The following is a 13,804-nucleotide window of genomic DNA, read 5'->3' on the forward strand; positions in this document are numbered from 1 at the left end:
AAAGTTGATTAGACTCACACAGCTTAATGGATATAATAAAGAAACCAGCCATGACACACAGCAACATCAGCCTTACCTTGCCTATGATACTGCCTACTTCCTGCAAAACACAGACAAGAAAATCTGAATTAGGGAAGATATATGCACCAGCAACTGTTATGTAGTGCCTAAAAATGGGTAACTCGAACTCTTCTTCCCCCCCCCAAATGAAAGCATGGATCATTCTCGAATGAGAAGGTTGACATTTTTCCTGGCCATTGACTCTTTCACTGCCTTCATTACCAGAGCCTTTTCCTATTTTTTTAAAAAAAGAAATCATCCTGGCAAAATGGCACCTTTTAACAGAAACATCTTGAAAAATTCACCAGCATATTTATTTTCACAAGAGTTAAAATGTCTGCTTCATAATCCCATTGCAAGGCTCCCCATATACTGCAATGTAGTATTTTTGTGGGAGGATGTTTATGTGTGGAAGGAGTGTTTAAAGCTCCTCTTCTGATTGGCCAGCAAGACAGTGGCTTATTAGGTTTTGGAACCTGGCGTTGGGTAGCGATGAATGCTTTTAACCTGGGCATTACAGTCCCAGTGCAGTGGAAGTTTCCTCCTGACTGCAATGGGATCAGGATTACAGCCTAATATGGCAATCCCAGTGTATTTACCTTTCCATGCATAAGCATTCGGAGAGTGAGAGTGATACTGAGTTCTGTTTCATCTAGTCCATTATCTGAGCCACTCATCCTGTCTGGTGATGCCATGGTGAAGGAATGCATGGACCTGCTTCTAAGGAAACCAACACCCTGTGGCGTTTAGGAGGTGTTGAAACCGCCAAATCTGTAGACAGAGAGAGAGAGAGAGAGAAATAAAAGAGTTCATAGGAAACATCACTTGTAATCCATCCCAACTAGCTAGCAGGACAGCAGATTAGTGGTTGAGTGTCACTCAACATCCTTTGATATTTCCTGTTCCAGAGTGCTCCAGAGAGTAATGATTGTGATGATGAAAGGAAGTATCACATGAATGAACACAACAGCTTTTCCAGATGTAACTCTCAAAAAAGCCCTTCTTAGAAACTGCGAAACGCAAAGGGCAAGAGAGGTAAGGCTTAAATCTATTTTTACCAGTCATATCCAGATGTGAATGATATTATTGAAGCCTGGTGTTTTGTTATAAGGAGTTCATAATATATTCCAAATTTTTAATTTGGCCATCCAATTGGTCTTTGTGGCTTATCGTGATTTTTCACTGTGTGAGTAGGATGTGACTCTACTGATTATGTTTATAGTGTAAGCCACTGATGAAGGCTGTTTTGTTTTCCCTTGTTGCCTGTGGATTTTTGTATTGTTTGAACTGTTAGTATATTAAACTATCGCCCCGGTCACAGGGAAGGTTTTGGCCCGGGAGAGGGACGGATCGGGGGCGCAGCAAACGGGCGCGATCTCACCGCAACATCTGGGAAGCGGCGCGCACCCGTCCCCGATCCGGCTCTTCAGGCCGAAAACCCGCTGTAAAAAAAACCCCACCTACAGAGCAGGACTTACCGGACACACCGCATCAAGTGCGGCCGTCAGATCGCCCGTCTTCCGGAGCAATCGAGGCTCCCGGCCGAACTGCGCATGCGCACACATGCGCAGCCAGCGGCCTCGCGCTCCCTTCCGTGGCTTTCTCTCCGGCATCTGATCGTGCCGGGGAGCAACTGCGTGGTGGCTCACAGGATCTGTGTGATCCCGCCGCCGCGTGTCTCTTTTGGTGTGGCTTTCAAAAGCCGCACTTTGCCCGCCTCAATTCCCCCCTGTGTGGCAGGGGCCTGTGTAGTGCTTTGTGCACACCACTGAATTGGCCATTATTTGCATACTGCAATATATATTGCCCTTTACTGGCTAACAGGACTGAAGGGAAAAGCAGGGTAGATATGATTCATTTCACAGCAGAAGAGCCATCCAGCTCTTTAGATATACAGATAACTTACTACCCCCCCCCAAAAAAAAAGAACAGCAAAAGTCATACCTCAGCTACAGGGGCTTGGAAGACTAAATGGCCAAGTGTCACTTTCTCTTGAGAACAGAAAAGGCACTAGATTTACTGTTATGGGGTGACCCTGGAAATGGTCACCAAGAGCATGTGTTGCTAAGCAAAAGGAATGAAGTCCCATCCCTGAAACTGAGGTATGAACTCATTCTGAATTTTTGTGGCTCCAAGAGAAAGAACCTAGCCTTACTTTAACATCTTACAAATGCAGAGAACAGGGTCAGAGTATTTGTGGTTATATCAGTTTTCATTTGTATCCTTGCTCAGATGTGCTATGTAAATAGACATGCATGCGCTTCTATTACTTTATTAAACCGTATTACAAATTGGAGGCTGCCAGTCTGATCTCTGTAATCATTCCACTCCCAATTCGGACATGCTTAACAGGGAGAAACAAAGGGGAGGGGCAGAGTGTGATTCCCTCCATTCCTGGAGTGCATATCAGCATCTGTGAGTCCCCACAGCAGCTAGAGAGAGAGAGAGGAGTGGAAAATGCAATCAAAGAGCGGAGCCTGGAAATGGCAAAGCAGTAAAGAGAGCTAAAGCGCTAACCCTGTGGTGGGAGATGCTCTTCTAGACTAGAAGGTGGTAGTGTCCAGTAGAAAATGGGAAAAGGAAATAGACAAAGAGAAGGAGATGGGCTGGAGAGAGAGAGAGAGAGAGAGAGAGAGAGAGAGAGCGAGAGAGAGAGAGAGAGAGTGTGTGAGTGGAAATGGGTTAGAGAGGACCCAAGAAGGCTGAGCAGCTTATTTTCTCCCATAAGGGAGCTTGCAAGAACTGCTATGCCACACAGGGCATTCCAAAGTCAAGGGGAAGCTTCTGAGAAAGCCCTGATCCTCACAGAGAAGAGTTTACCCACAATGTTGGTATCTTGAGCAGGGCCTCTCTTCAGTTTAGTGGAGATCCATATTCAGTGACCTTTTTTGTATATTTGATTGCATACTTTATTGTTTACTGATTGTTAGTGAAGAAGTTTCTTCACTGAGACCTGATGGCTTGAAGGCCTTTCTGTTCAGAGAAGCATACCTACTAGCAGGGGTAATTTCCTGCGGGAGCGCACAGGAGCAGAGCTCCGGCAGTAACGAGCCCAGGGGGCAGGCACATGCAACAAGCCCCGCCCCCTGCTCCCAGCAGCCCTCAGTCGTGCCATGAGGAGCAAGAAGCAGCCAGGTAAGTTGCAGAGCCTCCCCCGGCCCACCTTCAGGTACAAGCTCTCCCTCCTCTGTGAGGGACAGATCTGCACGTCCCCCCCCCCGCAATAGCTAGCAATCCAAAACAGTCCAGTGGAGCCTGAGTGGTGGGTGTTGCCTTCTGACACACTTCCGGTGATGTCAGGGGGTGTGGCATATGCAAATAAGTTATGCTAATAAGTTATGCTAATGAGCTCCTGCACCTCTTTTTCTATGAAATGACCCCTGCCTACCAGCCAATGTGGGGTTGAGATTAATCTTCTGCAGTTTGTGTGTGTTGCTTTCTGAGTATATCAGCAAGAAAACAATGTGAATGTTTTCAGTGCAGCCAGGTCTGAGATTTACATACAGTGACTTTTACCACCTGGGTTATCTGCTCTGGATTCAATGCTGCTGGGAAGTAGATCCCCCCCCCGCTCCCCACAGCAGCATGGTACATTAATGCACCTCCCGGGTATCCCCTAGATTTTCTCTGATATCAATATAGTGATATAATGGTACATTGCTATCTGCATTGCCAGTAAAATAAAATACATGAAAAAGCCCCCTGGTGGTGGAAGGTGGGGAATGGCTACCATGGGGACTGGGGAAGGGAAGATGTGAAAAAAACTCACCATGTGGAAGTCTTGCTGCTGCACTGTAACGACAGCTGCAGCAACAATGGACTTCCAAAGGAAAATGTTGCCCATGGAACAGCCCAGCCAGGCCTGGATTTATGTACACTATAGTTTAGGGCCTTATATTATGAGGGGATTCTGAATACAATTTTTAAAAACTAAATTACCTTCCCCCCCGCCTTTTGATATTGCCACGGTGTCTCCTAAACTTAACAGTCTAGGGCCTCAGCATGTCTTCATCCATCCCTGTAGTTTTTATGGGGTTTCAAGTGGATGGCACTTGGTTCAGAGGAGTTGCTTTCCACAGCAGCACTACCTAGTTGATCCTCCATTCTTAATGCATAAATAGACAGGTATTGTAAGGTCACAGGTCTCCATGTTCTCTCATTCAAAGAAAATGAAATCCCGCACCTGGAAATTCTCATCTCTCAGGAAAGGAGGTGGTGCGTAACACTATTATTTGAGACCCCTTCCTTTAAAGTATTCCATAACATGAGGACAAAGCAGAACATTGCTGAAGGGCAATGGATTTAGAACTAGGAAATCCTTCTTTTGCCAGCCTGTGTACTCTACCAGAACAACAAAAGCACTGCAGGTGTTAAAAATAGGACTGGGTATAAGATAAAAGACTATTTTGAAACTCCAGGCCTTCCAAACAATCTGGCTTGATGTTACAGGGTAGCCCAAAAGACCATATTTATAGTCTTTCAAAGAAACTATTTTCAGGAGAACTAATCCCCTCCGGAACCAGTCTTCATTCAGCATATCCCTAATCTGTACAATAAGTGCTAGCAAGCTGAACAGGGTAAGCTGCCATCTCTTTCAAGGGAATGGCAGACATCATAGCAGTTGCTGAACTAACTTAAAAAGTCCTTATGCTGGTGGATCATGATTGTTTTACAACCCAGTCCTTCAATCAGTTAGTCCAGAGTTGTATGATTTAAACTAATGAGAATTTAAAAAAAATTGATTGACTGACCAAATGCAAATGCAACAGGCTAACTGAGGCCATGGTCAGACGTGCCATTTGGTGCGGGGGAAATGAGCCTATTTTCCCTGGTGGAAATTAACATGGCATTGCACGATCACATATCCTTTGTAGCTGCGGTCTCAGCCCGTCACTACCCGATCAGACCACACGTTTTGCCTTTTGTTTCCCATGCGCATAAACAAGGAATCACACCTCCACACTGAGGGTTCCCCATGGAGCATGCAGTTATATGCATACTGCTAAGCGAGGGGGAATAACTGGGGCATAAGAGCGTGCTTGAGCAATCAGATGGGAAAGTCCGCCGTAGCCCGTCAGCAAGCATTAGGACCAGACTTTCCGCAATGTCTTTTAACTCCACTTCCGCCACATGGCGGGCCAGCGGGGGGTTCTGACAGCTGCGGGACCTTTCCCAGATGTTGCTGTCTGATCATGCCATTTAGAGCCATCAGGCATTCGCAGCTGAGTCGGATTTAAAGGCACATCTGACCATGGCCTGAGTGATTCTATACTCCACCTATCAGTCTAAGGCTGCATGTGACCACAACTCTTGTCACATTTCTTTTAACTTTTCACTTTTCCTTAAGACTTTACATGGCCATTTCAGGTCAACGAACCATAGCTCCCTGAGAAGGGCACCAATATAAGTTTTTTTCAGACCTTCAGGGCATGTAAAATGAAAGTAGACCAGGGATGGGAGAGCTGCATTAGGTTCTGCTCATGATGTACTGCGCTCACTCAAAGGCCCATTTAGATTCTAAGTGAATACAAGTATGTGACTCTCTCCATACAACTCAGAACCTGAAAAATGAGGGTTCCCGAACACATGGAAGGAGCCGCAGAATCTATGCAGAACCTTCAGATGAACTTGGGGTGGAAACCAATGCTTCTACCTCCATTCCCAACATTATCATAGTACACAAAATGGGAATCTGAAACAGTGACGATTGAAATCAACAAAACAGATTTGGGGGAGACAGGTGTGCGACCTAATAGTTACACATAGGGATTCTACAATCAGTAGGCTTGCCCATTCCATGTTGGGAAATTCCTGAATTTTGGGGATGGAGCCTGTGTAGGGGAGGGGAGGGACCTCAGCCAAGTATAATGCCACAGAGTCCACCCTCCACGGCATCCATTTTCTCCAGGGGAACTGATTTCTGTCATCTGGACATCAGCTGTAATTCTGGGAGATCACCAGCCCCCCACCTGGAGGTTGGCAACCCTAGTGGTCAGTAAAATTCTACAGTTTAACTTCTAAGCGGTCAGTAAAATTCAAGGACAAACACTTAATCTCAAAATAATCGGTACATGTAGTGTTACACGAAAGCACTTGCTAGCTCATCAGTGGTGAATAACGTCTTATTCCCAGCAAGTGCCACGGAGGGAGGGGCTGTGGCTCAGCAGTGGAGCATCTGCTTTACATGCGGAAGGTCCCAGGTTCAATCACCAGCATCTCCACTTAAAGGGACCACGTGCTGAGTAATGTGAGAAAGCCTTGGGCCGGAGATCCCGGAGAGCTGCTGCCATTCTGAGCAGACAATACTGACCTTGATGGACCCACCAATTGCTGAAACATCTAATTATATTTTACACGGTATTTTATGATTATGTGCTGTTTTGATCTGTTGTTTTAAAGTGGTTTTAATTGTATTGTATATTGTATTGATATTGTTGGAACCTGACCTGAGCCTGCTTGTGGGGAGGGCAGAATACAACTCCAGAAAACTAAAATAAAAATAAAATATGAGGCAGCTTCATGGGTGCTCATGTATGTGTCCATGTGCCCATGGATCAGGAAACACGGGAGCTTAGGGCAACCACTCTCCCCACAGTAGGAGCCCGCTCCTAGCCATGCTGCTGGTCCAATCTGAGCAGCTCTCACAGTAGGACAAGTGGGTGTTTTCCTCCTTGCTCCAGGAGCAGGGATGTGAAGGGATGCATGGAGCTTTCCTGCAACCAATCTGAGCATCCCTGGCAGGGGGAAGGATGGCTGCTTCTGAGATGTGGGGAAGATGGATACCCTGCTAGGAGGGGGGGGGGGAAATGTCCTGATCCTTTAATAGAGGCTTAATAAAATGTTACTTGCCAGATGATATTATTTATCTCCATCCCATGAAAAGCTTCAGCTGCCCACTGCACCTCTATTAAAAGGAACAGGACGTTGAACTCCAGATCTGTTGGCACCGGCAACCCTAGCACCTGGCTCAGTGGGTTTTACCGAGGAGAAGGAGGGCTGCCTGCTTTTCCCTTCCCTTCTGGTTCTGACCTTTTCTGGTCCTTCCAGGATGGGTCATGCACTGCCTCCTTTCCCCTACACGGGCCTGTTTTCATGCCCTCCGTTATCATGATGAGGGCGTGCTTTCTGCCTTGGTGCTCCAACTGAGTGCGCCCTGCTTTCCCGCTTGTGTGGATTGCTGCTATATGATCTCAGGCAGCGTCAGAGTGGCCTACTGTGCAGCACACTGGCCTGCTAGGGTTGCCAACAACCTGGAGAAAAAAATGTCTTGCCCCTTTAACAGAAGCTGAATTTACCAGGTGAAGTTATTTACCTCTGTGCCATGAAAAGGTTCATCTGTCCACTTCCACATATTAAGGCTGTCGGCAACTCTACGGCCCACACCCATGGGCTTCCATACTGAATTTGGTACAAGAACACCTGGTTGCCTTAAACTAGGGATGCCAGCCTCCAGGTGGGACCTGGGGATCCCCCAGAATTACAGCTTATCTCCAGACTACAGGGATCCATTCCCCTAGAGAAAACGGGTGCTCTGGAGAGTGGACTCTGTGGCATTGTGCCCCACTGAGGTCCCTGTCCTCCCCAGGCTCTATCCCCAAATCCCCAGAAGTTTCCTAACCTGGATCTGGAAGCTCTACACCCCCCATCCCCAGCCGGTGGCCAGGGGGGAACAGGCAGTCCTACCTTATACCGAGTCAAACCCTTGGTCCATCAAATTCTGTACTGTCTACTCAGATCGGCAGCTCCTGTGCAGGGTCTCAAGGAGAGGTCTTTCAAATCACCTGATGCTTTTCACTGGAGATGTCTGGGATCAAACCTGGGACTTTCCGCATGCAAAGCAGAGGCTCTTCCACTGAGCCACGACCCCTCCGCTAAAGTTCTGTGCACAAAGGGCTACTCTAAGGGAGCCTCCCCAAAACACATAGGCTTCTTTAGAGCAGCCATTTGTGCATGGGGACTGGCTGCAGTCTGGTGCACATTTACTCTTAGGGGAGCCTCCTGGATCTCAGTGTGCCTGGATTCTGAGGAAACATGCATAAAATCAAGTAGAAACAACTCTATGACCTGCTTGAATGGTTGTCAGGAGTATATGGATATCAAATCAGTGAAACTTGAAACGATGTCTGTGTAGACTTTGGTTTCCTTTTAAATCAGGTGATTTTTTTCCAAGTCTTTTTTATTGGTTTTTTACAATAAACAGATTTCAGTAACATTACATACAAAGTGTCATATGTGATTACAGATATAATTGTCTTAATAATAAGAAACTAGTGAGATTGCATATTATCAAGTTGGTAAGTACAATAAGCGTAGCAACAAGTGTGTGGTATACTTAACCAGAATCAGTAGTTAGAAGACATTGGGCAAGAGTTTCTCTATTCAATCAGAACCAATTTACATTTTAACTTGTCTAGGCTTTGTGTGTGCATTGATATGAAATCAGTTATTGGTGTAGTATGTTCAGATATATGTGATTGTGTGGCTGCAGATCTGAGGCGAATAGATATTCCATGAAGGGTAGCCATTTTTCCGCGAATGTAGATGGCTTGGGATAAAGTTCTGAGTGGCGAAGATGATCTGTTATTTTTTCCAAGATCAATTGATCCCATACTTTATTTAGCCAGCATGAGTGAGACGGGGCTTTATCTGCTTTCCATTTGGATGCAATCGCCGTTTGGGCAGCCACAATAAGACTGGTGATTAATTCACGATGGAAGGGTGGTGTGGTGTGTCTTTTGGATTCCATAAGTCTAGAAACAATATTGCCGGATCAAATGGTGTGTCATATCCAGTGATTAGTTTAATCTGAGCCAGTACATCTTGCCAGAATTGTTGGATGTGGGCACACTGCCACCAGCAGTGAGCAAATGAACCGATTTTCCTACATTTTTTCCAGCAGTAGGGCGAGTGTGATGATGTCATCTTGGAGAGTCTTTCCGGAGTAAGGTACCAACGCGTAATAATTCTATGGGTCTGCAGTTTTGTTGATATGACTGGCGAGGTCGCCAGCTTGGATTTCCAGATTTGTGACCATTGTTGAGGTGTGATGGCTTTGCCGCAGTCTTGTTGCCATTGCAATTGATGCTTCGTTAATAGGTCATCTTTTTGATGAATCAGGATACCATATGTTTTGGTAATTAAACCTTTAGATGTTTCATTTTTTGGATCAATGAGTTTTTCAAACAATCAGGTGATTTTTAATAAGATACACTTAATGTAACTGAAGCTTATATTTAAATTAAAAATCAGTTGCTTTTTAAAAATCCTCTCTTGATCTACCCTATACAGCAGGAAACATTATTCATCTTAAATCTTTCCTCAAAAACCAGTGTCTCACAGAGAGAGGTAAGTTTACTGTGGAATGGATTCGTTTTCAGTATGTCCTATTAGTTTTTCTCTAGAGTGCCTGAGCGCTGTCATTTTGCTACCATGAAGTAACACAACTGTTCATTTATAATTAAGTCAATGGTAGTTTAGTAATTAACCAGTAAGATATAGCCTGTTATTCTGGAGTAATTCTGGCACAGACAGGGGAACTCCACTTCCTGCTAATTTTATCTCTCACTGGCAATTTTAAAATGCTGGCTTTCCCACAGGCTGTCTCCACGCAGTTAAAATCCTCCATGTTGCTCTGATCAGCTCTGCAAATGTAGATTTGCTTTCACGCAGGGAGCTTTCTGCACCGTTTTATCTGGCTTTTCTCTCCACTTTTCCCTTCCACAAACTCCACAGCAACTCTGCATTTGTTTTCTGAGTTGTAGTCATCACAGTCAACACGGGGACTCACTGACCCCACTTTTTTGTCTTTTTCTGCACAAATGCTATAGTGCCATCTTGAAATAACAAACAGAGAGCTGGGAGCCAGTTTGTTGTAGTGGTTAAGAGCGGCAGGACTCTAATCTAGAGAATTGGGTTTGATTCCCTCACTCCTCCACATGCAGCCAGCTGGGTGACCTTGGGTCAGTCACAGTGCTCTCAGAGCTCTCTCAGCCCTGCCTATCACACAGGGTATCTGTTGTGGGGAGAGGAAGGGAAGGTGATTATAAGCTGCTCTGAGACTCCTTCGTGTAGTAAGGAGCAGCCTTTAAAAACCTCTTCTTCTTCTCCTTCCCGCTTTCCATCCCATTGTTATCCTGGCAACCGGGATAAAAACTGCCTGCACCTTTCCCTTATATCTCCACAATAATGAGCTGGAAGCTTCATAACATAAGAACATAAGAGACGCCAATGTTGGATCAGGCCAAAGGCCCATCCAGTCCAACAAATTTCATGGAGTGCCCACGGGTTCTTGTATTGTGAGAAAGGGAGAAAAGTACCTCTTTCTCTACCTGCTCTTTCCCATGCATAATCTTATAAACCTCGATCATGTCACCCCTCAGTCGTCTTTTCTCCAAGCTAAAGAGCCCTAAGCGCTTTAACCTTTCCTCATAGGGAAAGTGTTCCAACCCTTTTATCATTCGAGTTGCTCTTTTCTGCACTTTTTCCAAAGCTATAATATCCTTTTTAAGGTGTGGTGACCAGAATTGCACACAGTATTCCAGATGAGGTCGCACCATTGATTTATATAGCGGCATTATGATATTGGCTGATCTGTTTACAATACCCTTCCTAATAATCCCCAGCATAGCATTGGCCTTCTTTATTGCAGTCACACACTGTCTCGACATTTTCAGTGAGTTATCCACTACAACTCCAAGATCTCTCTCTTGCTCAGTCTCTGCCAGTTCAGACCCCATCAATGTGTATTTATATTTAGGATTTTTGGCTCCAATGTGCATCACCTTGCACTTGGCCACATTGAACCCCATTTGCCATGTTGACGCCCACTTGCCCATCTTTGACAGATCCCTTTGGAGTGCCTCACAATCCTCACTGGTTTTCACCACCCTGAACAACTTTGTATCATCCGCAAATTTAGCCACTTCACTGCTTACTCCCAACTCCAAATCATTAATGAACAAGTTAAAAAGCAGTGGACCAAGTACTGATCCCTGTGGTACCCCACTGCTTACCCCCCTCCACTGGGAGAACTGCCCATTTATACTCACTCTCTGTTTTCTATTAATTAGCCAGTTTTTGATCCATAAAAGGACTTGTCCTTTTATCCCATGATTTTTGAGCTTACTTATGAGCCTTTGATGAGGAACTTTATCAAAAGCTTTCTGGAAGTCAAGGTAAACAATATCTATTGGATCCCCCTTGTCCACATGTTTGTTCACCCCCTCAAAGAACATTAACAGGTTAGTGAGACAAGATCTTCCCTTACAGAACCCATGTTGAGTCTGCCTCAATAGGTTTTGTTCATCTATGTGCCTACTAATTCTTTCCTTAATAATGGTTTCCACCAATTTACCCGGTATCGACGTCAGACTGACTGGCCTGTAATTTCCCGGATCTCCTCTGGAACCCTTTTTAAAGATGGGAGTGACATTAGCTACCTTCCAGTCCTCAGGAATGGAGGCAGATTTTAAGGAAAGATTACATATTTTTGTAAGGAGATCCACAAGTTCACAATTGAGTTCTTTCAGAACTCTCGGATGTATGCCATCTGGGCCTGGTGATTTATCCGTTTTTAAGTTGTCTATCATTTTTAGGACCTCCTCTCTCGTCACCTCAACCTGGCTTCATTTTTTGACAATGAAAACTGGGAATTCAGAGGAACAATAATTTAAAAATGGACATAAGTATGTGGCAGTAGATTGTTACCATTCTAAAGCGCAAAAACGTTGGAACTTCTTCCTCACGGAGATTTGTCTGTCTCCCGTTATTGGTGCCTTCTGCCAGCAGGTGAAGACTCTATTGTTTCGTTTGGCCTACCCCCAATAACTTTTATAATTCCTCCCTGGTTCTGGGATTGTTTGGTTATGTGTTTTTATTGAATTGTTTTATAATTTTAAATGTTGTTTTAAATTGTTTTTCTGTCCACCGCATTGGGGACCTACAGCCACAACAGTATATTGATAAAGTGATATTCTAATACTGATTTTTAAAAAAATCTGCAAACACCGTGTGACATATGCATGGAATGTGGGTTTTAGATATACACTGAGTTCCCGCTTTTGCTCCTCAGTCCTGACAAAGAGTTCACCTTTGCAGCATCTCAAATCTCCTTAATAAACTTTCTCTCAAGAAAGCCTGTGTGGAGAGTGAATTGACTGGGAACCTGACAGGCGACTGCTGGGAGATTGGGGCAGGGAAATAAAAAAAGGAAACCTGCCCAGTGGAAGCCCCATTGCCCCTCTATTTTATCTGTTCTGCAAAATCCCTTCCCCATGTGGGAGACAGTAGAAGCACAAATACTACAATTATAACTTACAGGTAAAAATATTTTTTGTGTTTATTACTTAATAGATAAGACTAATAGAAAGCACACAGAATAGCCTGTAAGCTAGTGAGCATTGCACAGAAAAGAGCAAGATAATAAGTACTGCAAAATATCTAAACAGAGAAGTATGGCCTCTGTTTTCAGCAGTAAAAGTCAAAGGAGGAAACTTTGCAGATTTATCTACTCCTCATAGAGATGATGACCATGACATGAGCATAAGCATGTATGCCACAAGCTCTTCTAAATGTAATCCTTCTAATGATTTGATACAATTACAAAGCTTCCTCTCAAGCAAGCCTAGCAGCTTTCTAGTCTAGACTTGCCTATCATAGGCCAAAGGCAGTTTAAAAACTTGTGGCTATATGATTTTCCACAGTTAAAGTTTGGCCCTAAGTCTGGAACTGCAAAATGTGATGCATGTTTCATTTCTTTCCATTTGTGACAAAAACATCCTATCTTATCCAGGGACATAAAGGAACATTCAAGCATGAAACATTCACATATCATAATAAATCACTTTGCCATAGAAGATGCAGCAATCTTCAGTTAATGCCCTATGTACTCCAATTGTACAGTGTGTAAAGGAAATGGGAGGAAAATGTTCAAGTAGTTGGAAGCTCTCTTGAGCGCATCCTACTATACTGCTAAGAATAGCCAATCATTTACAGACCTCAGGGAACTAATTGGACTGCTAAACAAATCTGAGATATAAATAAGTGACCGGTATGTAAATGATATCAGATGCATGGAGATTATTAGCCACACAATAACTGTACTGAGAAACAAGCTGCTGTTAGCAATCAAAGAATGAGATCAACTAAGCATCCTCTAAGACAGTTCCACAGAAAAGGCAACTACACAGGAACTAGTTATTTATGTGCAATATCTAAAGGAAATTTAAGGAACCATATTTATTTGTATTTCCCCTAGAACCAGGCCTCGGTTCCTGCCGGAGCGCACTGGAGCCCCGCTCCGCCAGTCAGGAGCCCAAGGGGCGGGTACATAAGCCCCACCCCCTGCTCCCACCAGCCATCAGTTGGGCAACCGCGGGGGGGGGGCATTCTCCCACCTCCCTGAGCCCTGGGGTGGTGGCCTTGGACTCGTAGGGACAAATTCCACCTCTCGCATGTGATCTCTGAGCGGCGGAGCAGTTGCGCAAGAGAGAGGTCATTCTGGCTCCGACAGCGCTTGTTAGGAGCTCTTAAAAAAGTTATCACATGCGAGAGGTCATTCTGGTTCCCCCCCGTGGGGGGGCGGGGCAAGGCGGGGCGAAACGTTCTCCTGCTTCCCTGAGCCCCGGGGTGGTGGCCTTGGACTCGTAGGGGCAAATTCCACCTCTTGCATGTGATGTCCGAGCGTTGCAGCTTGGACATCACACGCGAGAGATCATTCTGGCTCCCCCAGCTCTCCATAGGGGCT

At 44.9% G+C, this 13,804-nt stretch overlaps 1 protein-coding gene across 1 annotated transcript in view; it reads right to left on the bottom strand.

The window, feature by feature from the left end:
• PCBP4 (poly(rC) binding protein 4) overlaps window positions 1-13,804 on the bottom strand; it is a 59,162-nt gene that overhangs the window by 16,986 nt on the left and 28,372 nt on the right. The window contains exons 2-3 of the mRNA XM_015417725.1: window positions 660-831; window positions 77-100 (exon numbers count right to left, since the gene is read on the bottom strand). Of these exons, the coding sequence (XP_015273211.1) occupies window positions 77-100; window positions 660-770 (135 nt within the window). The 5' untranslated portion in view covers window positions 771-831. The remainder of the gene's footprint in view (window positions 1-76; window positions 101-659; window positions 832-13,804) is intronic.

The sequence above is a fragment of the Gekko japonicus genome, unplaced genomic scaffold, assembly GCF_001447785.1.
Source record: "Gekko japonicus isolate JY-2015 unplaced genomic scaffold, Gekko_japonicus_V1.1 scaffold97, whole genome shotgun sequence".
Classification (NCBI taxonomy): domain Eukaryota; kingdom Metazoa; phylum Chordata; class Lepidosauria; order Squamata; family Gekkonidae; genus Gekko; species Gekko japonicus.